This window comes from Ctenocephalides felis, unplaced genomic scaffold (assembly GCF_003426905.1).
Source record: "Ctenocephalides felis isolate EL2017-DRISC unplaced genomic scaffold, ASM342690v1 CF-g0.4_SCAFFOLD_01492, whole genome shotgun sequence".
Lineage (NCBI taxonomy): Eukaryota > Metazoa > Arthropoda > Insecta > Siphonaptera > Pulicidae > Ctenocephalides > Ctenocephalides felis.
In genome coordinates, this window is record NW_020537646.1 from 6,032,960 (window position 1) to 6,058,162 (window position 25,203).

The 25,203-nt window shown below is 30.1% G+C and overlaps 1 protein-coding gene across 1 annotated transcript in view; it reads right to left on the reverse strand.

The window, feature by feature from the left end:
• The window catches only part of LOC113371539 (fibroblast growth factor receptor homolog 1-like), a 103,091-nt gene that overhangs the window by 73,499 nt on the left and 4,389 nt on the right, over window positions 1-25,203 (reverse strand). The window contains 9 exon segments of the mRNA XM_026612166.1: window positions 2,357-2,563; window positions 2,637-2,772; window positions 2,840-2,889; window positions 2,978-3,169; window positions 3,243-3,357; window positions 3,420-3,502; window positions 3,617-3,735; window positions 5,338-5,485; window positions 9,851-10,021. Coding sequence (XP_026467951.1) covers window positions 2,357-2,563; window positions 2,637-2,772; window positions 2,840-2,889; window positions 2,978-3,169; window positions 3,243-3,357; window positions 3,420-3,502; window positions 3,617-3,735; window positions 5,338-5,485; window positions 9,851-9,992 — 1,192 coding nt within the window. The 5' untranslated portion in view covers window positions 9,993-10,021.

Here is a 25,203-nt window from a genome sequence, read left to right on the forward strand (position 1 = left end):
TCCTCTCCAACGACAATGGTTCCGTTTTCTGGTAAGTTTCGACGCTATCAGGCAACATCGCCAGGGCGTCCTGTACCAGGCCATGTGCGGCTCCAGGTCGGCCGTCGGCGGACATTCGAAGAACACGTACGTCGCGTTCTCGACGGCGCGTTACGTTACGCGGATATCCCTCGCGGATGTACGGTTTCGAGGGGTAACGCTCTAATTTCGCGCAATAATTAAATATTATTGTTTATGGTCAAAAATAATAAATGCAAATCCTTAAAAAGCACTATAGTCCAGTCATTTGGTCGTTTTGCTGGTACAGTACTCCTAGAATTCTGAAAATTGGTAATCTTATAGATTTCGAGGTGCTCTTTACGAAAATCAACTTTGCCACCTCAAATTTGAACAGCAAGTTGCCGCCATATTGAAAAAGTGGCGTCAAAAAACAGCTTTTTTAAAATATCTCTTTTCTGGCTGATTCTACGATAAAAGTATCTATGAATTAAACTAGATAAAATTTCCTACAATTCCTTAGAAAACCGTTTTTTTGTAAAATTGATAGTTTGAGAGTACGGCCGCCTCAAAGTCTTTGCTGCTCTCGCCGTAGTATCAAATCTTTCCATTTATGACAGCACTTTGAATTTGACCACATTGCTTCTAATAAATAAATATTTTCAATGTTAAATTAAGCGAATAAGATCTAGAAATAAAATAATTCAAATATTTTTCTGTTTTTTTGCTGATTTTTTAACACTTCAAGCTACTTACTTATAGCTACTTTGCCATTGAAGAGTTAAAAAATCAGCAAAAAAAACGAAAAATATTTGAATTATTTCAAGCTACTTACTTATAGCTACTTTGCCATTGAAGTGTTAAAAAATCAGCAAAAAAAACGAAAAATATTTGAATTATTTTATTTCTAGATCTTATTCGCTTAATTTAACATTGAAAATATTAATTATTAGAGAGAATGTGGTCAAGTTCGAAGTGCTGTCATATATGGAGAGATTTGATACTACGGCGAGAGCAGCAAAGACTTTGAGGCGGCCCTACTCTCAAACTATCAATTTTACAAAAAAACGGTTCTCTAAGGAATTGTAGGAAATTTTATCTAGTTTAATTCATAGATACTTTTATCGTAGAATCAGCCAGAAAGGAGATATTTTAAAAAAGCTGTTTTTTGACGCCACTTTTTCAATATGGCGGCAACTTGCCATTCAAATTTGAGGTGGCAAGGTTGATTTTCGTAAAGAGCACCTCGAAATCTATAAGATTACCAATTTTCAGAATTCCCGGAGTACTGTACCGGCAACAGCCTTTTTTGCACCAAATGACTGGACTACTAGTTATAACAAATGTTATTTGGTTTCATATATTTGAGATGGCGGATACATGTGGCGAGAAGACGCCACTGATGGTAAATAGCGCGATATTTAAATTACAAAGTACATATTACATTACATATAAAATTTTGTTATATAATTTTATCCAGCTTTATTTGTATTTATAAATTATAAGACGCAGTGTATAAATTTCATACTTATTTTATGCCGTTGAAGTAAAACTTCTTTATGAACGCTTGATTTGGGAACTAAGGAGCCGATTCTACCGTAAAATAGACCAATCTTATGGCAAGGCTATGTTATGTAGCAGTTTTCATATAAAGTGGTACTAAAAACTGCCAAAATCCTATGTGGTTGCTATGCAAACAGACGTTACATAAAAAAACTAACCTAGAAAACGCACTAATGTCAAAAAAACGATGTTATCATAACCGCATCTTTGAAATATGGCTTGATAACATATGAGTAAAGTTGTATTTTACGTGTAAAGCATCTGATAGCACAGCAAATACAAATCGTTTTGACAGTATCCACTATCATTTTGTATGAAAACTAGAACGGAACACAGCCTTTCCATAACATTGGTCTACTTTACCCCAGAGTCGGCCCATAAATTGGTGAATGCTTTATTAGAGAACTTGGAAAAGTGTGATTGGGCAAAACAATGAAGATTCCGAGAAAATTAAAAACGAGTGAAGTTGAGAAAAATAGAGATAAGTTATGTAAATTACCGTAAAAACATTGTAAGGATCCTATTGTCCAAGTCTTACAATCAGTATAAGCAATTATTAATATCCAATAACACACTTGCATAAAAATAAATGGGTTTAAAAAAGTTTTACTTCCGCTTTTTTATTATTTTTTTATTATGTATAAACTAGAAGCGCCGAAAAAATTCAAATGCTTAAATCACACAATTTCTTGAGATTAATTGCAGATATGACTTCATCTCACAAATTATTGCTTAATTTTCTACAGGTCCAAAAATAGATGAATGCATAAACATAGTTTAATCTATAAACACTCACCAATAACTTCGAGTTTTGTGGTATGCTCGACGCATCCAAGAACATTGCACGCTTTACATGTATAAAATCCAGAATCCTTTTCCACCAACTCTTCCATAATCAAAACTTGATTATTTTTTCCATATTTAACAACTCCAAAAGACCTCTGAGGTTCCTGACTGTGGGTCTCATTTCCCTTTGTCCAGGTGATATTGGGGGTAGGATTTCCTGAAAAATAGACAAACAAGATAGGATCGACGTTAATGCTGAACCATTTACTAAAATGGTTAATATTTCTTACCGTGGACCGAGCAAACTATTTTGACCATATTCCCAGCAGGTTTCACTTCCAAAAGCACCATCTTGTCTGGTTTTGTAAATTCTGGAGGACTCATTGATGCCGTTGAGGTTGCAATTTCTCGAGTAGGTAGTACCATCTATTTTGAACAAAAAATTAATATTGTTGTAACAGAAATAGATAACAAATTGTGTCAATTATCTTACATTTCTGGATTCAGGGTGTTGCGACAAAGGTGCAGGATTATTTTCCACGTCTGAAAATACAACACAATAAATGTATGATATAATAACAAAACTAATTTATGATTCTATAAAATTATTAGTTGAACGTTAGTGCAGCACCTGCAATTTCTAATTTTGTAGAGTGACTTATGCATCCGGCCGAGTTACAAGATTTACATACATATGTTCCTTCATCTTTTGCATTGAATTTTTCTATAACTAATACTTGGTCGGATTTATTGTGTTTATTTGGACTAGAATTTGTTATGTTTTTATTATCTTTGAACCATGACGTAGTCGGAAAAGGAACTCCTGGAAGGAAAAAACATATGAAAATCGTATCTTTCTTCCAATTGCAATTAAATTGAATTTTTGTGGAAATTACCGTATGAGTTGCATAGTAGTTTGTAAGTAGTGCCTTTAGATACTCGTTTTTTATCGACCATTAACTCTGGTTTGGTGAATTCTGGTGCCAAACTTTTGGGAATATCTTCGATTGCCTGTAAAATTATATTAGTTATCAATATACATTATTAAATAATTTTGGCAATAAAATACTCACATTTTTATCACCCAAAAGTTCCATAAATTGAACTACATCTGGAGAATGTGTATGGGACACATATCCAGAACCATCGTTATAATCTGAAAATCAAAAAATTTCTTTAGGCTTGAACAGAGTTTGGACAAAGTTTGCAACTACTAAAATGTGTATATATATAATGTATGGCCATAAAAAAATGGTTTCCATAATAATACCTTCTAAGACTTCATCGAGGGCCTCCTGGTCCACGGTGGCGGTCGCATTGCGCCATTGACCCGCAGCAGTGCACGCGTACAGGCCAGAGTCTTGAGAAACTACGTGTCTGATGTCGAGCCTTTTCGGAAATATGACGATTTATATATATGACTAAAATAAATCTGTATTATATATACAACCGGGCATTTGAACTCGGTAGTAATGTCACGATGTCCTAACATCACGATCAGTTTAAATTAAGATTGAGCGAACGAAGAATATTTATTTATTCAAATAATATCGTTTACATCAGGTTACATTGAGTGAAAGTAAGAGATTGTCGCGTATGAGATGTCTCGTATGGTATTGTATATAAGATGCTAATAAATGATAACATTCTTATGGTTAAACTTTTCCAGAAAGTAATATTTATTACTCGTACTCGTACCGCTATGAAAAGGCTTATTTTATAAGTGAATAAGATATGTACACAAATTTAAATATTCCTAGTAGTCTGTGTGATAATTGTTATTAGAGTATAAGGTTATCGTAACCTTTATAAATTTGATTAGATAAATGTAGGGAAAGTACACGAACTAAAGATTTAAAATATTTTTTCAACATATGTCATCATAGTACATGTTTAAATTTGAAATTAAAGATAAGCTGTTCATTTCACTAATGCTGCTATATTTTTTTAAGATTGAATTCCAAATATTTTAATTTTTGAATAATTCTTTTAAACAACATGATTTTACATTTTTAATTTATAAATTGAAATATTTCAAATGTGAATATAAAAATAAATTAAAATATTTTAAAAATTATAAATATAAAAAAATCAGGTGTGTCCGATTTAAGTATCTAGACTTTTATAGAACTGCAACTATTTTATTTTGTATCAATAATTCTGGCTCATCCAGGTGCAAGACTACTGCACCTGAGCGGAAATCCTACTCCGATTTAATGTTCAGATTAATTGTGGTTTATACATCATGTTATTTATGAATTTTGAAATATGGTCCAGAGGTTTATTTCAGTATACCTGGATATGTTGATATTTGATACGATTTCATACCACGACCACATCGATACTTGGGAACAGATTTCGGGTCAGAATTTAATGCATTTAAAAATATAATTATAACAATCATAGAAAATGAGGCTTTGTGGATCAGCAACCATTAGTTGATCAGCTTGATATCAAGCAGTAATGATATTCTGATAATTGTCATTTTCGAATTCATACACGCCTTATATTTAACAGTATCTTTGTGACACAGTTTCAGCGTCGACAGCAATCAATTTCAATTAGATTACGAATGCTTAGAATAAAGAATCTATTGTGACAAAGGTATTTCTTTACCTTTAAGAATACGTACCGAATAAGAATACTGTCTATTGTTTAATAGAAATGCAGGATATGCTTTTATAACGGTAACAGTAGTGGTAAATTAACGGCTAAATCGTGGACAAAGTGTTAAAATTTAACGTTACACTAGAATACATCGTAAATTCCAAAGAATGTTGAGCTTTAGGTAATAGATAGTAAATCCGGATTCACGATTTTTTAGTAGACAGTTGGGTAATTTGGGTGTTATCCTATGCACCTCATAAATTGTATTAACAGCTCTCTTTTATAATTACTTAAATATTTTCAAATTTTCTTCGAGCCGAATAAAATAACTACACTTATTTTTTCTACAATTTGTTATTTAAAGTTGTATAATTTAAAACTTACCATTTTCTCTCCAAAGTAAATCTTGAATTGGTTCTAATTTTGTGTCCATTGTGGTACCAAGAATAGTGCCTGCTGGATCCAGTATGAATATCACATTTTAACCGTACATCTTCACCTAAATATAATTCTATTTGTTCGTTTTCGCCACCTGTAAGACAGAAAAAGAAAAATATGTAAGGATTACTTGATTAGAACAATTTTATTATTATGAAAAGTATTAAAATAATCAAGTATTGATAAACATATTTTATTCCAAAAACTAAAATTTAAATATAATAGTTTCCTAGCTACATTTGCTCATTCATCAATTTATGGATTTTCATCTATGTCGAGTAAAATTCTGAATAAAGTTCTTGAAAGATTAAAATAAATTAAGAAGAGTTGAATGACTATATAAGAATACAAAACTAATTCTTATGATTTTGCAATATAGAGTAAGTGCAATGATATTTCAAATAGGGAGCGTCCATTAATCACGTGAGCGATTTTTTAAATTTTTTGGTAACCCCTCGCCCCCTTGGTAATACTTGGTGATATTTAATATTAGCCCCAAAGCCCCACCAAACATAACATGTTTTGTCAGTACCTAAAAAAAAATCGTTAAATTTTGGATTTTTTGGACGAAATTTGGATTTTTTTAATTGGGGTAAGAAATAAATACACGTGATATTTTGCTAGACCCTCTCTTCCCCCCTTAAGGCTCACGTGATTATTGGACGCTCCCTCAAGTAAAATTATATTTTTTAATAAGTTTGCCATTTCTTATAACACAATCCATTATAAGTGTTATCTTTGTGAGCTTCAAGAATAGATAATTTCACAAAATGTTTGCGATCAAATATTGACGTCTTAATCATCGAGCCAATATTGACAGAAGATCATCGTCTGTAGATCTTCTGATTTGACATGGCTCGTGCGCTCGTTATATCTTGACAATGTGCGTTCCATCCATCCAGATGAACCCAAGTCAAGTCAACTATCTATTTATGCTCCGACATCATATATAACGTAGCCATAGCCATAGGTTTATTTATTTATTCGTTTCTTGTTTACTCAGAGAATTCACTTTCAGTATTCAGTTCCTATCATCATCATACACTGCCTTTGTCAAAAGGTATTTGGGAAAAATTGACCGTGTGGATTCCTGAAAATCGCCTCGCCCATCCAGATAAGGAAATCCAAAAAAATATTTTTATGGATAGTTTAAAGCGAATTCTTCTATAAAGGTTTTTTGAAATATTGGTTAATATTAGGTCTCAAAATAATTTATATTTTATGATTGTTGTAATATTTTTATTCCAAGAGCTAGTACAAAAATATATTGGAGTTTATATGTGAGCTTTTGTTATTATTGTGTTAATAATTCTAATTATTTTTAATTTAGTTAAATCAAATAAATTTAAATAAATATTTAACATTATTACAAATTTTAAAATGCATGCATGCATTTTAATAAAATAAATCCATTACTTAATTACAAATTTGTTTATATAAAAAAATGTTTATGCACACAATGCTAATTTTCAATGTGAACCAATAAATTTCCAATTTGAATAGCTATTTTCAAACATCTGAAACATCTAATATTTTCATTGCAACTGCTTATTGATTTAATAAATAAATTGCTTAACCAGAATGCATGTTTAATATCGAGAGTTGTATATTTGCATAGCACCCAAAATAACGATAGCATATACCAAATTGCGTCGAAATATACTTGAAAAACGCGATATTTTTACTATAAATATTTCAAATAATATAGAACGGTGTATGACATAAATTTAAATCGAGAATTCAAGAGCAAATCAAATTTCCTAGAATAAACTGCCAGTTCTCATTTAGAAATTAGGCTACGAACTGAAAGACAGTTTTGGCGCATGGCTTTGTTTTGACTTGTCAATTATTTATAAGTATTTAACGATAGTTATTTAACATCTTGCCATAGATGTCAAAATAAATCAGATCCACATGACCAAGAAAATTTGTTTAAATAATAAAAATGAAAAATGAACCCGAACCCAAATCGGTAATACGTGCTCATGGAGTTGTCAAGCTCTTGCTCAAACCTGAGACTTCTACTATTCACATCAAATTTTATTTATTATTATTATTATTTCTGTATATTTGTTTTTGTATTTCAAAATCGGGCTCCAAATAGATTCATATGCAATTCACTCATAGACAGGCGTAGAAAATGCAAATCGTTGACTCACACATTTGCGTAGTAGTAAAATTATTCAATAACTTATCTTACGCCTACAGTGTAATAAATAATTAATAATGGTTATTATTTATAGTGTATTGTGTTTCTAAAACTTGTCCATTTCATATTAAAATCAAAGGAAATGATAAATAATAATTAATCATGTGTAAAATTCAGGAAAGATAATATCCTAAGATATTGGGGGAAGAGGGATTTGACAAAAAATCACGAATTATCGTGGAGGAGGACAATTAAAAAAAATTTTTTAAAAAATTCAAAAGAATAAAAAATTTCACGGTTTGTTATAGGTACTAAAAATACAAGTGTTGTATAGGAGAGGGAGGGTAAATTTAAATATCACCAGGTATCACCAAGAAGAATGGAGGGTCCAAAAATCCTAAAAAATAGCTCACAGATTTGGCTGCTGATATCAATTTAATTGAACAGATTTGACCGCTGATTATTTTTAGTAGATCTACTTCCAAATTATGTGTGTTTGCATTGAGACAGGAATTTCCATCATCATATGTGAACGCTAAATTTGTTACGTTTCATACAAAACGTTTTGCCATCTAAACAAATGCATTGTGCTCATTTTCTATATTTCTATTAATACCGTTCCCCCCAGGTGCCAATTTACTGAATCGCTATGTTGCCTTTGATGCTTGCTAATGGGTGGCTTATTTTGTTACAAATATCTAACATTCCCGTGTGTCTAACAAAAGACGAGATCAAGATATTATGAACTAGTCGAATTCTCAATTCTGCCGGAACGTTTTGGACGTCGGGCGAAACATTTGTTTTGTTTTATGCAAACAAACCGCGTCCGTGCAGTCACGTCAAGTCAAACGGGACATCTGGAAACGCGCCAAATTCTTTTAGGACGCCGAGACACGCATTAAAAACAATGGAACTTCAAGTTTCTTCTGTTCAATGAATGTTTCACATCATTTTTGGTTTTCATTTTGATATGTGATAATTGGTTACTGTGGTGGCGTAACTTCGAATCTGAATAATCCTCAAATTTTTCATGATTAAATAACTCCATCATACCCATAATGGAATGGGCTCAGATAAAAAAACTGCTCCGATTTGCGAAAACTTTACACAACTTTTTTGCATCTCAGTCAAGAAAAACCGTACACACCAACAAGAAGAACTTGAGCGTAGCTGGTCTGAGATTTTGATGAAATTTGGCATAATGGTAGATTTTATGCCCAATCTGACCGTAGGGGCATATAAAAAGCGGTTAAATTATAAAAATTGAATTGAATCCTAATTTTTGCTTCTACAACTTAAAGTAAAATGCCTAGTTTCTATCTTACATCCATAACTAATTTTCTTCAATGCTATTCCATAGGCAACCGTCAGGAAACTGAGCACTTAATACATCCATAAAATTGTTATTAGTATATTCGATTTCATTTAATTACCCTTCTTGGCGCCATAAAATTAATGATTTACTATGTTTTAGTTTTTCGTGATTCGGTTTCACATATGCAGTTATTTTTATACTTTACAATGAAATGCTACACTTTTGTTCGGCAACTAGTTTGGGGTTTCAAGACTAACAAACGAGAATTATATCCCCTAGGTTATGACTACTCAATAAATCAAAACATTTGGGACCAAATTTAAATGGAGTTTTTATGAATATTCGTTTAATATGTTCTAGGAAAAGTAAAAAAGTTGTATTTTTCGCTTGACGTAGTAAGGGTTTTATTTTAACGAACTCTTGGAATTTGCTTCAGTCAATTATTTATTTATGTTTAGTCCAATTCTATACTAGATTAAGAATACAAAGATACTTGATGTATGTAATACATTTTGAAAAGCTGAATATCAATTATACATTATATTATTTTAAAAATTATATGAATACGTTAAATAATTATGAGGCAATGACCTAAGGAATATTTTAAAAATTGTTTTATGAAAACAGATTTGCTCCTTTGATGTGACGCCTGATATTAACCACATCTGAAGCATAGTGTGTTAAAAAAAGTGAGCAGTTTAAATTTAATTAAAACTCTGAAGTATTTTGGTACCAACTATATAAGCATGTTTGCCTTGTTCAAATCCCTGTGTGAAATTTATTTCTCTATTTTTTAATAAAATTTTACTTAAAACTCAATATTTGTGAAATACACTACTGTTTGTTTATCATTACTGTGATATAAATACTTACTAGGTCTTTGAATTAGGTATTTAAGTGGAACTAACTTCTAACACCAAAGCTTCTATTTTTATGTTTTATAATTTCAGATTAAACCAATATATATTTTTTTTATTAAATATGTATTAACTTACCTAGTAAAACTTCTCTAGTCGAAGGAATAGGTGTGCCACATATTAAGGTCACATTATAGAAAATAAGTAACGATGCTAATCTATAACAACTCTTGAAGAATATTTTGGTAATCAACAAATGGTAATATGGTCCAACCTTCATTGCTCATCAGTCACTTATTCATGGCCAACCTGTAAAATAAATTGATAAATTAATAATAATCTTAAATCTTAAGTTCGTTTTAATTTGAAACAAGGAAGATATTGATCGACTGTCTACGATTTCTGTTAGAATAATATAATTCAGTTCGCATCCAAATGACGTGATATTATGTCAATTTCAACAATGAGAAGGCAAATTCGTTTGATATGGAACGAATAATTCAACGTTTGATAGAACATGGGACATAGACATCCAAGGCACGTCCGTATAGTTAAATTTAGAATCGTTTACAAAATACGAAGCGACTTTGCTTCCTTTATGCTCCTACCTGAGATTATTAACCTGGTGATGGCTGGACGAAGGTAAAACCTAGGTAAAAGACAGATGGTCAAACTCATAGTGGTTGGAAATAAACCTATAAAATATTTATTCAATAGCTTAGAATTTTTAATCACTGGATAAATAATTTATGTAATTTGTTGCAACAGCCACCACCACCACAAAAAGTAGGTATGAGCTATTTACTCATACCTACTTGTCCAAAAAGCTGTTGGAAATTTATATAGTTGGAATTATCATAGCAACTTCTGCATAGCAATTTAATGAAGCAAATAACGTTTTGGCAGCAAAGCATGTTTTCCTAATGATCCGTGGTTCCTTGTGGAACTCATTTGTTACGTTATTTTCTGTTTCATATATAATTTGGCTTCAATATCTGCATGCACGCAAGATATTACTTCGAATTTAAACAAAATTCATCTTAAACATTCCTGCAAAATCATTGGTGTTTTCACTGAAATATTTAACGCATGAAAAAATTTTTTTTTAGAAAGTGACTAACTGATTCCTAAATGCTGGCTGATTAATAAAATTTTCTGGTTAAAAAATATTCATAATGTTAAAATAGAAATAGATATAAATAAAATAGAGCATGTCTGGTAAACATTTACGATAAGTTAATTCGTATTTTAATTATGAGTATTTTAATTAAATTAACCATAAATAATACCAAATCGTGTTAAAATAATAAAAATTTAATAAGACCATTTTAGATGAGCACTGTTTGTAATATTTTCTATAAAAATATATATTTTATAATATATTTTATCTGAGTAATATAATTTTATTGATGTTTCATTTTATTCTTCATTTCAGATCTTTGATTAGATTTTAGATTTTAAGGTTTTTATTATATGAACCTTTATAATAATTATTTGATTACGACATATACCGAAATTCTATATGAAATGAACATATTTCTACTTGATATATCACAAAAATCTTTAAAATCTTAAAATTTGAAAAAAGAAAAATTGTTTATAGATCACAAAATATTCCTTCCAGTTAGGAAAGCTTTTTAGTTGAATAAAACGGAAAAGAATGGAGGCAGTCATTTTTTTATCCACAAAATCAAAATATATGCAACACTTTGATGTCTATAAAACAAGGACTGAACTAGTTGGGTGTATGACATCGTGCCTTAAGGCAAATTGCTGGAACTTCCCGTACCGTAACGAATTGTTCGAGGAATACTGAATGTTTTGAAATAAATTATTATTAATATTGTAACGTTGTCTAATATTTATAAGAATTATATAAATTGAATAGAAAAGTTAAAATTATTTGTTCAAAGTATATTAGAACTTTAGTCAGAATTAAAAATAAAATCTGAATTATTTTCGATATACAAAAAATTTTTTTTTTGAAAAAAAAAGAATTTGCAAAAAAAAAGTTGAAACAAATTTTTTTTCCAAAATCAATTATTTTGTTAAGACAAGCAGAAAGTTCTTTGAATTTCTGAATCTTTTTGCACATTTAGCTCCGTATCTTCGAAATGGCTGAGCCTGCCTTTGCCAAAATCTGATATACACTTCTCCCAATCATTACTAATTGAATGTTTTTTAGTTCACTTAAAAACTCGATTTCTATTTTCTGCACTCTTTGCTCTTTATCTCCGTGACGGCTAGACCTGCCTTTGCCAAAAATTAATCAGCTCATCTCCCTATCAATAGGAATCGAATGTTTTTTGAACCATTTAAATCGGTTGATCCATGCGCCCGAAAACGTGATTGGAAATTTGTATCCATACATATATACACACAAACACACATCCATTTTTTATGAGGTATGCCAAAATGTTCAGAAACCTTCAAAACGTCGAGAAATGTAAAAATTTTCAATTATTCGATTTTCGGCCCATTACAATAACTCACCCTGCGGGAAGTTAATAAGCGTATTTGCGCAAATACTTTCCTTATAAAATAAAGTATCATGAAAATCTCTCCGAGATCCTGATCTCGACCACTTGTAATCTAGAAGCCTTTTAGTTGGAGTAAATGAATTCTAGTAGAGGTACCTATTTGATCCATAAAATAAGATAATATATATATAACCATTCCCTTTGAAGTCTGCAAAACAAGGACCGGATAAAGGTATTTGTGCAAATGCTCTCTTTATAACCTAATGTGCAACAAAAATCCTTCTGAGACTCCTCTGTACAAATCCAACTAATAATAAAACTTTTAACGATTGTGTTTTCAGTTGATGCCCCGTGTGCTTTCCAAGGGAGTCCTGGAATTAGACGCGCATCTGGCGAGATCTCGCGATCTTGCGGTATTTGCAAACAAGTAAACTCTCCGAAGAGAGTTTCACCAGCACCTGCAAAGCATACATACCTCAACGGTTTAGTACCCAATTCCTTCTGTCCGTCCGTCCGTCTGTCTGTCTGTCTGTTCCTTTGCATGTCTCATATATTCGGTATAGGGGGTGATATAAATAGAAGTGTTGCTCGCTAATAAAGCAAAAAGCGAAACGTTTTAAAATAGAGACCGGCGCAAACCAATGTTCCCATATTGTGTTTGCTGTTTGCTATTAAAGTGGCGGTAAAAACGAAACTACATTGTTTTGTGAAAAAAACAACGTGCAACCAGTCTTAACTGCGGCTAGTTAAAAATAAAGCGCGAAGTAGATGTTTGGACAAAGCTGCTGTAGACAAAAGTTAACTGAATCGTATAGCATTATAATTGTTTATGGACCTACGAAGCATTTTAACTAATATTAGATAATTGTCATTTTTAGGTTATATAGACGGCCAACAAACAAATTTGGATTCAAAGTTACCTTTTTAACTTCTCGTAGGGTAAGTTATAGTAATCGCAAAAAAATCAAAAATGAAAATTTTTATATATCTTTACGTTTCAGAGGTTTCTGAATATTTTGGCATACCTTAGACAAAATGGATGTATGTGTGTGTGTGTGTGTGTGTGTGTGTATGTATGTATGTATGTATGTATGTATGTACGTGTGTGTATGTATGTGCGGATACAAATTTTCGTCGACGATTTCGGGAACACGGATCAACCGATTTGAATAATTCAAAAAACATTCAATTCGTATTGATAAGGAGACGTGCTGATTAGTTTTTGGCGAAGGCAGGTCTAGCCGTTCCAAAGATACGGGGCAAAAAGTGCCAAAAACGGTAACTCAGTTTTTAAGAGAACGGAGCGTTCGATTTGAATAATTCAAAAAACATTTCACTTATATTGAAAAGATGAAGAATCGATAAAATTTTCATGATGGTAGGTCTAGCGGTTTCGGAGATATGGAGGAAAAAGTAAAAAAATGAGCCATTTGGCGGTCAAAAATGATCATTAGACATATGCACATCAAATTATCAGATATTTTATAGAGATTTTAACAATCAGTATACATTTTGTTAACATTCCTATGGGTTCCGTACCAATGCTTATGCGTTAGACAGCGACGCGGCGCTTACGCGCTTTATATTTTGTCCCTATGCAGTTAAAGCAGTACGATTGCTTTGAAAAAAAAGTTCAGATCTTCCACAATATGTCAAAATAAAGAAAAAAAATTTTTTTTCAAAAAAAAAAAAAAAATTAAAAAAAAAAATTAAAAAAAAAAATTTTTTTTTTAAAAAAAAGTAATTTTTTGTCCAATTTATAGTTTCTCAAAAATCTTATTTTTTCAAAGTAAATTTTTTTCAAAAATGTTAATCGTTTTTAAAAAAATAATAATTTTTGGTACGGGAAGTTCCAGCAATTTGCCTTAAGGCACGATGCCTTAATTGCCTTAAGACAGAATTCCACAGAATTCTAGTTCGTCTATACATAACTGATTATAAACTTACATACAGCATCTCTTATTAGAAACAAAGTATTTCTTATTAATTTTGAAAATAGTATTTTCTACTAATAATAAAAACCAACATCATATATCATTTTTTGTATCCATGTAGATAGAACCTCAACCTTGTAACAATTTGAGATCTAAAGTGAGATTTTAATAAAACTAAATGTCTGGGCACAATATATTGACGAATGAACATTTAACTACAAAATATGAAACTTTTCAGTGTCATCTCCTTCCTAATTCGAAAGTAACTCTAGAGGCAAAACTAATTTATCAAATTATGATGGAATATTACATTTTTTTGCTATGTTATTTAAATTAATTTTTGAGTCTATGTAGATGATCTGTTGTAATAAATTCAGAGTTCGATGACAAATAAGAAGTTTTGATAGAACTAGGGAAAATTATAAAGTTTTTTCCATAAACCTTCATTTACCTACATAATTACACTTGGAGTTTGATTAATTAATTAAATGCTAATTATGTGCGTTTTAGTATTCTAAAAATTCCAAGTAAGTTTTACAAAGAGATGGGTATTTTATATTGATATATGTATTTACACTTAAATATTTTAGTAAAAAATTGAAAATTTGTCAATTTTTCAGTAAATTTGATTATGAAGAAAAAATTTGAAGTCTAAAATTTTCTGTATGCAAATGCTATATATCACACACTTGATTAGTTTACAATTTGATCAAATCATAATATATTCATATTATTTATTTTTGTCTAATATTGTGAAAAATGCAAATTCAGAAATAGTAATCCTTAAAACTTATTTACAAAAACACCATGCAACAACAACGTTCTTTTCTATATCCATATACCCTTCATTATTTCTTAATACTAAATTCTGGTGCAACAAAAGCACTCCTAAACTTTTATAATCGTTTAAATTTATGTATTGAAAATTATGCATTTATGCATGTTTAAAATTAAAAATAGTTCCATATCCTTTCGCATTCAAACAACGGCTACCTTGATACGAAACAAAAAAAATTACAAAGAATATAAAAACGTCGCTCGGTATATATTTATTGTAAGTCGAACACAAATAAGCGTTCGCAGACTATATATACGTGCTTAGATCCAAGACATCTGGATTAAACATAAAACTTTTGTAAATATTTTTGAAGTCTAAAACTATTCAGAAAAGAAGAGATTCACTGCCGACACCAGCCAGAAAAGCGAAACTGAATGATAATTAAATTGTGTTACTGTTACAGGAACGATAAATAAATCGAATTGTTTAAGTACAGATAAAACAAAGTTTGTTGTATGTAAACTAAGTTTATTTGCAAAATTTATTGCGGGCGCCTCAGGCAGCCTGATGTCAAGCCGAATTTATGGTATGTATGTAAAATTAATTTTAGTGTGACGAAACCGCCCATTCAAATGGCGATTTCAAACAATAGTTCATATATATACAATGTGAAAGTCTATTAAGAAATCGCAATGTTAACCAATGTACATATTTATTTTCCAAGAACAAATCTGAAACGCAACACAAATAAATTAGACACACCAGATACCATGCGTGAGAACCAACCAAAAAAAGTTTAACTAATAATTATAATAATTACTATTTCTATAAATTCAAGTAGCAAGTTGATCATTATAATAAACATTCTCAGCAGTTATATAATCCCATTAATTAAGACAAAAAACAAGGTTTGTTTGAACCATAAAACACTCATAATCCTCAAATGATATCCATTCATGCCACTTGTGATTTAATGTATGTTTATAGATAAAATTGTACGATGTTAGGAAGAGAAAAAGCTTCACAGACATATTGAAAGCTTTTAAGTTCAGAACAAATATTTGTTGAGATAGTTAATTTTAGGTAAATTACTACCATACGAGATCGAGAAAAGAAAAATTTCATAATTGTTTTAGTTGCAGATTTCGACCAGCAAATGTTGCAAATTATTAATAGATATCTCAAAATTTGCAACGATTTTTAGTTAAATCCACGAGATGTAGTGCTGTAGTGATCAATTTTTACTGAAATATAGATGAAATTATGTTTACAAATAAAAATAGCCTTTCATCAAATATAGACAGGACGACCACTAAATTACCTTCTGAAAATCTATAAGCAAATATTGCAAATTATTAATATCTTAAAATTTGCAACGATTTTAAGTTAAATCCATAATTTAGCTGTAGAGATACCGATTTTTTACTTATTTATAGATGAAATTATGTTTACAAATAAAAATAGCCTTCAACCAAATACAGACAGGACGACCATTGGATTATCTTCTGAAAATCCTCAAATTTGCAACGATTTTTAGTTAAATCCACAATTAAGCTATAGTTATACCAATTTTTACTGAAATCTTGATGAAATTATGTTTACAAATAAAAATAGCCTTTCATCAAATACAGACAGGACGACGACCACTGGATTGCTTTTTAACATAGGTAAGAAGTGTCATCACAAAAACAATAGAAATGTGATTAATGAAATATGAATTAACGCGTATTTTCTTTTTGAGTCTTATAGTTTCGCAAATATCTAGATTACAGAAATATTCTAGATTGCCCATACAGTTTCCAAAAGGCGTACACCCGATACTCCAGATCGTTTTCCTTGTTTTGTCACGGCGACAGACAGCTGGGTTGATGTATCTTCTAACAAGAGATTCTGTATAAAGTTTTGTATCCACTTCACCGAGCAGACTTTATATGCACTCGCCACTTAAGTCTAAAATAGACCAAGAAGATTCACTTTGTTCGGAGTTCTGGCTGTCTATTAATCCACACTGGATTATTTGTTGGTGCATTGTGATACTCAAGAATGATGTTTACAAGACCAAAATGGCATTGGTTGCATTTAGAAGCCGTAACACCATAAACGTGATCGTTATTGAAGCAACGGCATTATGGACGTGTCAAACGTCAAATTTTGATATGAAATTAGATATGACAGTTAGGCATCAGAAGTAGGATACTTTGTTGTCTATATGCGTACAAGGTAAAGAAAACATTTTGTGGAGGATTATTCTTGGTGTGTTAACAAAAGACGTAATTAAATATGAGAATATGTGCAGTTAAACTAAAATCCTACGCAGTAGGGTAGGGCGGGGCTAGTTGAGCATAGGGGCAAGTTGAGCAATCGAAATATCTCGAAAACTATTCACCGTCCGTTTAGGCATTATATGGCGGAAAGATAGAGGTTTGGGAGAAATAAACATCCCGCGATCGCTAGTGGCCGCTGGACAAATCAGTGAGCCTCACGGGCGTTTTGTTTATTTTGAGACCAAAAAGTAAAAAAGTCATTTATCACGAGTTTTCGTCTAGTTTAGTCAAATGTTATTTATTTTTAACCAGGTAAATTTTATTCTTCCATATAATTATAGTACTTTTAATATGCACAGGGATTCTGGGTATAATTCTTACGGTTTTTTTATAAACTCACTTTTATTTTGAAATTCCGAGTTGGGGCTAGTTGAGCATAGTTGCTAAACTTGTTCTGTCAGTAAGACAATTACCATTAACTTCCAGAAATTAATTATTATTTTTAAGATTTAAGCTAAGTCTATGAGTAATGATATAAAGAAATAATGATTTTAAATAAAAATACTGAATATAATGGTAAAATAATTCCTAAGTTAATTAATCGTTAATTATTCAAAGCAAATTACTATAAGTTTAAATAAAATTTTGTTTTCTCTGTCAATAAAGACTATAAATATAGAACTGGTTATTAAAAACTTATTTTATTTCATCACTAATCGACATTGAACCTATAATTTCATTATACTTTCTTAATGCTCAACTTGTCCCACCTATGGGGTACATTGAGCATACTTGACTTTTTGCATTCAAACAGCTGTAGCTTTTAAATTTTACTTATTACCAAAAACTAGTATTAACACTTTTGTTATGCGATAAACAACAAATCCATTAAGACGTATAGCAATTTATTGAGACTTTTCATTGAGGAGCTACATCCGTTTAAGTAAAAATTTGCTCAACTAGCCCCGCCCTACCCTACTAGAGTTCTAGAGTCACCATGGTACATCACAAACAAGACAATCCATAATGATCCACAAACTAAAGGAAATAAAAAAAATCATAAATAAAAATTAAAAATTCACCGAAATCCAGCATTGGCAAATATGTCTTACTTACCGCAGATTCTAATAAGATTTAAAAAAAAGGACAAAAGTACAGTTGAGTTAATTTTACATTAATACTCGATTATTATTCATTGTATTTTTAGAAATGTGCAATACAATTTTAAACCACTATATCTTCAACACATGTGACAATAAAAACTTTTAATACGAGATAAATCCATTATATAGTTATTTTCCAAGAAATATACGTTTCCATTAATTTTTAGCAAAACGAAGTTGACGCGATAATAAAAAGCATACACGAACCTTTTTTACAGACTGTCTTCTCGGTCACATGTGTCGTCAAAAATATATAAATTATTTATATCCTGATTCGGTAGTGAAATGTTAAAATAAAAAAACGAAAAAAATCGTAAAAACTCTTATAAAAAAAACCTTGTCCCTTCTGTTTAGCATTCGTGTGCCCAGATCGTGTTTAAGATACGTGAAACTGATGCTTGGGGAAGATATTGTAATGTACAACAGGTTTCGAAATTTATTTAAAAACATGCTAAAAATAGGGAAAAAATGTTTTATATTATATTTATATTGTCCAAAATAACCATTCAGTACCAAAAGCAACTAATATTAAAAGTAATTCTATAAACTATTATGTCGTGATTTAACAAAAACAACAGCACCTATAGCAAAAAATAATACATACAACAAAGGAAAACATAAAATGTCTTAAAGTTTAAATAATAGAAATTATGAAAGTTTTTGGAATTGGATTGGAGAACCAAGGCTTGCTTATGAATAAATAAATAACTATTAGTAGCAATAATGCCAGTTTTACTTATTTTTGTGAAAGAAATAACCTTATCCGTGATCTGACTCCTCGTTACATTGCCTCTGTATTTTTCCTTCAATTGTAATTTCTGTCGAACCTGTCATCATAACAATCCTGGACAATTTGTCTCTCACACCAAAACTAAAAATTTACAACCAATTTTCCCCCAAGAAGTCCTTAACTTAGGCGCGAACGACGCCTTAAGATTTACAAGGCAAAGTTGCATCGCAAAGAACGGTTCTCAGGAGCGATTCCAGATGCTGGGTCGTTGAGAAGACGTTTTGTTTATTAGATTTGTTTAAAACCAAAGACACGTGGTACGCAGGTGCAGTAAGAAACGAGGCATCAACACACGAAACAAGGTTTCATTAAAGTTTAAAAGGGCGCGAACAATTTTATGGTATGCTCGGAAATTTAACTGTAGGTACCTAGATCTATGCAGGGGATGAAGTTCTAAATCTGGAATTCGAATGATTAGAAAAACATAAAACTTAGTATAAGTGTATGTAATGGAAAAACTAATATAAATTTTCAATATCAAAAAAAAAATTACAAAAATTATGAAAATATTTATGAAGTAAAACTTGAGTAAGAATATTTTACCCTTTTCCTTGAAAATAATAAAACAAATTAAACATTTGTACTAAATGTAAGTTTATCGATCAGAAATTATTTCTACATTATTCGTAGTTTCTATAAATCTTTGAAGTCATTAAAATGGAAAATATTTTTTAGGCAAGACAGATATTACTCATTTAATTTTTGCAGCCACGAGTACAAGTTTTGCAGTTTATTAAATAATTTAAATTCAAAATAGATATTGTTGAACTTTGGACGAAAATATAAAAATTAAGTAACAAAAAATCGAAATCGTCTATGGCATTTAAATAATAAAAGAAATCATAAATGTATGAAAGATTAAGCAACCTTTACTGTAGGGTACAAATTATCCACACTCAAAGACCTGTTCGATATATACTATTTCATTCATAGTTTTTAATTATTTACTTAGTTTTTTAATTATAGGTCTTTTTAATAGTTCTTGCCAATATTGTTTGTTTTAAACTAACGGGTTTGAGTAAGAGAACTATAAACTTTTCTCAGAAAACCCATAGCTTTGTTAAATAAGTCGTAAAACATGGAGGCGTTGGAATATTAAACTAATATGCAAACGATGTATTACTAAACATTCTAATAATAATTTTCTGCAAACTTAATACATAAATTTAAAGGATAGAATGCGAACATTATTTGGAATATTAAGTGACTTAGCAAGATCTAGATAATGTTTGCCATGAATTTCATGCCATTAAATAAAATAATTTTTATATAAACTTCTATTAATCCAATTTCAGGATATTTTGCTATAATAACAAACAAAACAGAATGATTAGAAAATGAATATTCCTATTCGTATATACATTTCATTTGACAATTTTGAGTAGCAACAATCCATTATCGTCTCCGGCATCTATTAATTTTATTTCATGATATTTTTCTATAGCTCCAAGTAAAAAAAGTAGAATTATATAATTTACATTTATATTTACATAAACATTTTATTCGACAATTTATCGACAGTAGCAATAATTCATTAACTTCAAATGAGGGTCGTTTAAGATAAAATCAACGTCCTGTCAACACAAAACAATGGCTCAGAATAGAAGAAAAAGCATTCACAATAGTTCTTATATTTTTTTTGCTTTACAAATGAATTGAAACTTGCGATTATGCAAATGAAAAGGACAATAATAAATTCGAAAACGGATGCTATAAAATTTAGTATTTGAATTGTGAGAACCACAAAAATGATCGCCGTCATATAAATAAACGTGTGCTGAAAGAACAATAAATACACCTGTGGGTTATTTTTTTTTAGCAGCACGCGTTTGTATTGGATTTCTGTTTGTTCATGACTTGAAGCAAAGAACAAACAAAAGCTCATTTTTTACGAAAGATTTTTCACGTATGTGATTCTTCGTACAGTTGAAGCTTTGACGAACTTGGAATAAAATATTTGCACTTTACTCGATCTTGTTATGGCTGGGTTTGCAAATACGTTGACATTTTATTATTTGCAATTGTAAAATGAAAAAAATCGAATGCTTTTAGCGAGTGCAACGACTGCTCACAATTAAATGCTATAATGCATTTAATCTATAATATTGTTATTAATGATGATTTGATTTGGCAAACAATGATAGAAATTTGTCTTACGTTGGATTAATATTGCATTGATAATTTAATATTGTAATACTCATACCATTAAATAAAAAATGTATTTGAATATTCTAATTTGAAGCTTTAATAGCAGGCCCTGCATCCCAAAAAAAGACTCATATGTTTTCAAGAAAAAAATGGCCTTCTCAGGCAATACCTTAAATTCATCTAAGGCGATACTATCAAATAAAAAGTCCAAGAATTCTAGAATAAACTTTTCATGTTACAACAGTTTCGACTTAATACTTTGTCATCATCAGTGGATATTACATATTGAAAATTCACATCAGTACACATAAATAGCATTAGAAATCATCAACAAAAATGTGTTTTAAATAAATTGCGTGATAATTTAAATAAATATAAAGTTTAATCAAAAAATATTAACTGAAATGTTTAAACACGAATCTTCAATGGATAAATTAGTAATAGAAAAAGTGCAAATAAAAAATATTGAAAATTGTCACTCGTTAAGCTCAGACTGCTGTTAAAAATTATGTATGAAAAAAAAACTATTCTATGTATCTAGACACGAATGATTTTCTGGCTAATATTTTTCTAACACTGTATATACTGATACTAAATTCAAGTTATAAATATAACAAAATTTTCTACCAGCACATAAAAGGAAATGTAGTCCGATCAATCATCAATTAGTTTTGAAGATGTTTCTCTTTGATTTGAACGAACATAATTCTTTCAATAACCCTTAGTCAATTACTAGGATAGTGGCGAAACACTAAATGGAATATGGAAAGAAAATACTATACATTCCAGATCAGAAATTCTGAAACTTTTAAAACATTATAATAGAAAATGATGGATCGAGTCTTAACGAAGTGGATAACATATGTAAGATATAGTGCAATTTATCTTGTACTTATATATTTTATTAAAAAATATTTAAATTATTATTGTGATTAAAGGTATTGAAAACTCAGAGGTATATTATACGTATATTCCAAATTCATTTAATCGCTCTAGTATTTAATTAGAGCACATGGATATAACGCGATCTTCATGAACCCAAAATAATTTTCGCAAGGCAATCTGGTCAAATGCCAAGTTTATGTATTTTTGAAATATTTATGGATTTGCAATTTTGTAATGGAATAGATATTCAACGCAAATTTGGAGGAAAGAAATGGACTAAAATGTAATTTATTAGATGAATAAAATTTTCATTTATTACAAAAATCAAGTCACAAATTTGAATTGACAAATACAGTTTAATATTATATTAATCAGAAAAAAAATTTGAACATTGGGCCCGAAATATTGGTTAGAGCTATAGACTTCGAATCAAGGTTCATGGTCTAAAAAAAATTATTCTCCGGATCACAAGTTCCTGTATATCTTAACTTTACATAGAAATGATAATAAAATAGAGGTAATATAAAATCGATTAATCACATTTCGTGTATCAATATTATCGATTTCCATATTCCAAGGGCAGATACATCAATAATAAGGGTTTGGGTCGATCAGAAAAAAATAGTTTTATCGGATTTTGCCATTAAGAAGGGTGTTAGAAACGTGTGAATATCCCGCATGTGTGTTGACACATACGGGAGAACATTTGACATGTACAACTTGATGGATGAATAAGTATAGATTTGCTTTTTATTTAAATCGAGAACGCTCAATTGTCTGAAGTATTTTGATATGAATTTATTTCTGTCAGATATGTGCACTTGGATCAATTTAATACAAGCGCATTTCGATTTAATAAATACTGCTAAACATGTGTTAAAAATATCAAACTATTGAAAACATATGCTATACTTAGAAATATTCTAATTTACTAATCAAATTATATAATATATATATATATATATATATATATATATATATATGTATATATAATAGTCCTTGTATACATGTATTTTATTCATCTATTTTTGTCTTAAAGTAAAAATAAGCATCTATATAAAACACAAGTAAATACCGAAAAAGTAACAAGGTCTCGTAAATTCATCACGTATGCCTAATTAAAACCTTAAAATAATTATTTTGAAATCAAATTAATGGCGCGCAAATAGTTAAAGGATTGTAAATCAGCAGAAAACACTGAAATGTTATCATAAAATTAAATAATGATAGAAGTAGAAAATGCATTACCCTGCCAAATAAATTTTTTTTGCTCACAATGTGTTTGATATATAAATATTATATACTCAATTAAAACTTTAAATATTTTGAAATCCAATTATGTACTAAATAGATCAGCAGAAAGCTCCAAAATTTTTCAGGTTAGTACCACACAATTTTCATGGGAAAGGAAGTAAATCCATTTCCTTCACAAATATATTCGATGGTTAATACATTATCAATATATCATTAATAAAACTGTCAATAACCGTTATTAAGCGGATCAAAAACAAAATCGTTAGTGTCTGTATGTAGCACATTTTATGAAAGGCGCTTCAAAATTCGAAATAAGGCTATGATACATGATGGTGAACATGTGTTAAACATTTAATTCATTTGAAATTTCTTAGACCTACTTGCTTCATAATACAGAGGAATAAAGAACAATTTCTATAGATTTGTAGTAAATTTTATTTAGTTTTTATCAAGCCGAATTAAATTATTGAAAAAAATGTTAAAAATGGTAAAAATATGCAGTGGTATAAAAGTCAATATAATATTTCATGTTTATATGCAATTATATCTAAAGGGCGTTGCATTAAAATAACAAAATAAAATAAGATTTTTTTTATCATTAGATGATTCATAATATTATGAGTTTTTAAAAAACATGACGTAGACCAAAAACGAAAAGTACAAAGAATCATTAAATTTAAGCAACCATCCGTGTTAATTCACATATTAACAGAGGGTTCAAAATTTTGGAATATCACCCAAGAGCCTCAGAAAATTTAATGAATGGCGAACACGTGTCTGTTAGTTGTATACGCCAAATGTAAAGGTCACATGTATACTATTAGTAGGAGAGCTGGGAAAACGTTAACTTTTAGGATACTGATAAAGTAAAAATTAAACTAGCTGTAAGTGGAATTCTGTCTTAAGGCAATTAGGGCATCGTGCCTTAAGGCAAATTGCTGGAACTTCCCGTACCAAAAATTATTATTTTTTCAAAAACGAATAACATTTTTGAAAAAAATTTACTTCGAAAAAAATAGATTTTTGAGAAACTATAAATTTGACAAAAAATTACTTTTTTTTAAAAAAAAAATTTTTATTCGAAAAAAAAAATTTTTTTTTGAGAAAATTTTTTTTTTTTTTAAAACAATAAAATTTTTTGAAAAAAAATGTTTTCTTCATTTTGACATATTTTGGAAATTCTGAACTTTTTTTCAAAGCAATCGCACTGCTTGAACTGCATAGAGACGAAATGTCAAAGCTCGCAAGTGCCGCGCCGCCGTCTAACGCATAAGCATTGGTACGGAACCCATAGAAAAGTAAAAAAAAATTATACTTATTGTTAAAATCTCTATAAAATATCTGAAAATTGGAGGTGCATATGTCTAATGATCATTTTTAACCGCCGAATGGCATTTTTTTTTTACTTTTTTCATTAGATCTCCGAAACCGCTAGACCTGCCTTCATAAAAATTTGATCAAATCAACATCTTGTCAATACAAGTAAAATATTTTTTGAATTTTTCAAATCGGACGCTCCGTTCTCTTAAAAACTGAGTTACCGTTTTCGGCACTTTTTGCCCCGTATCTTCGGAACGGCTAGACCTGCCTTCGCCAAAAACTAATCAGCACGTCTCCTTATCAATACGAATCGAATGTTTTTTGAATTATTCAGATCGGTTGATCGGTGTTCCCGAAATCGTCGACGAAAATTTGTATCCGCACATACATACACACACGTACATACATACACACACACATACACACACACATACACACACACACACACACACACACACATACATCCATTTTTGCT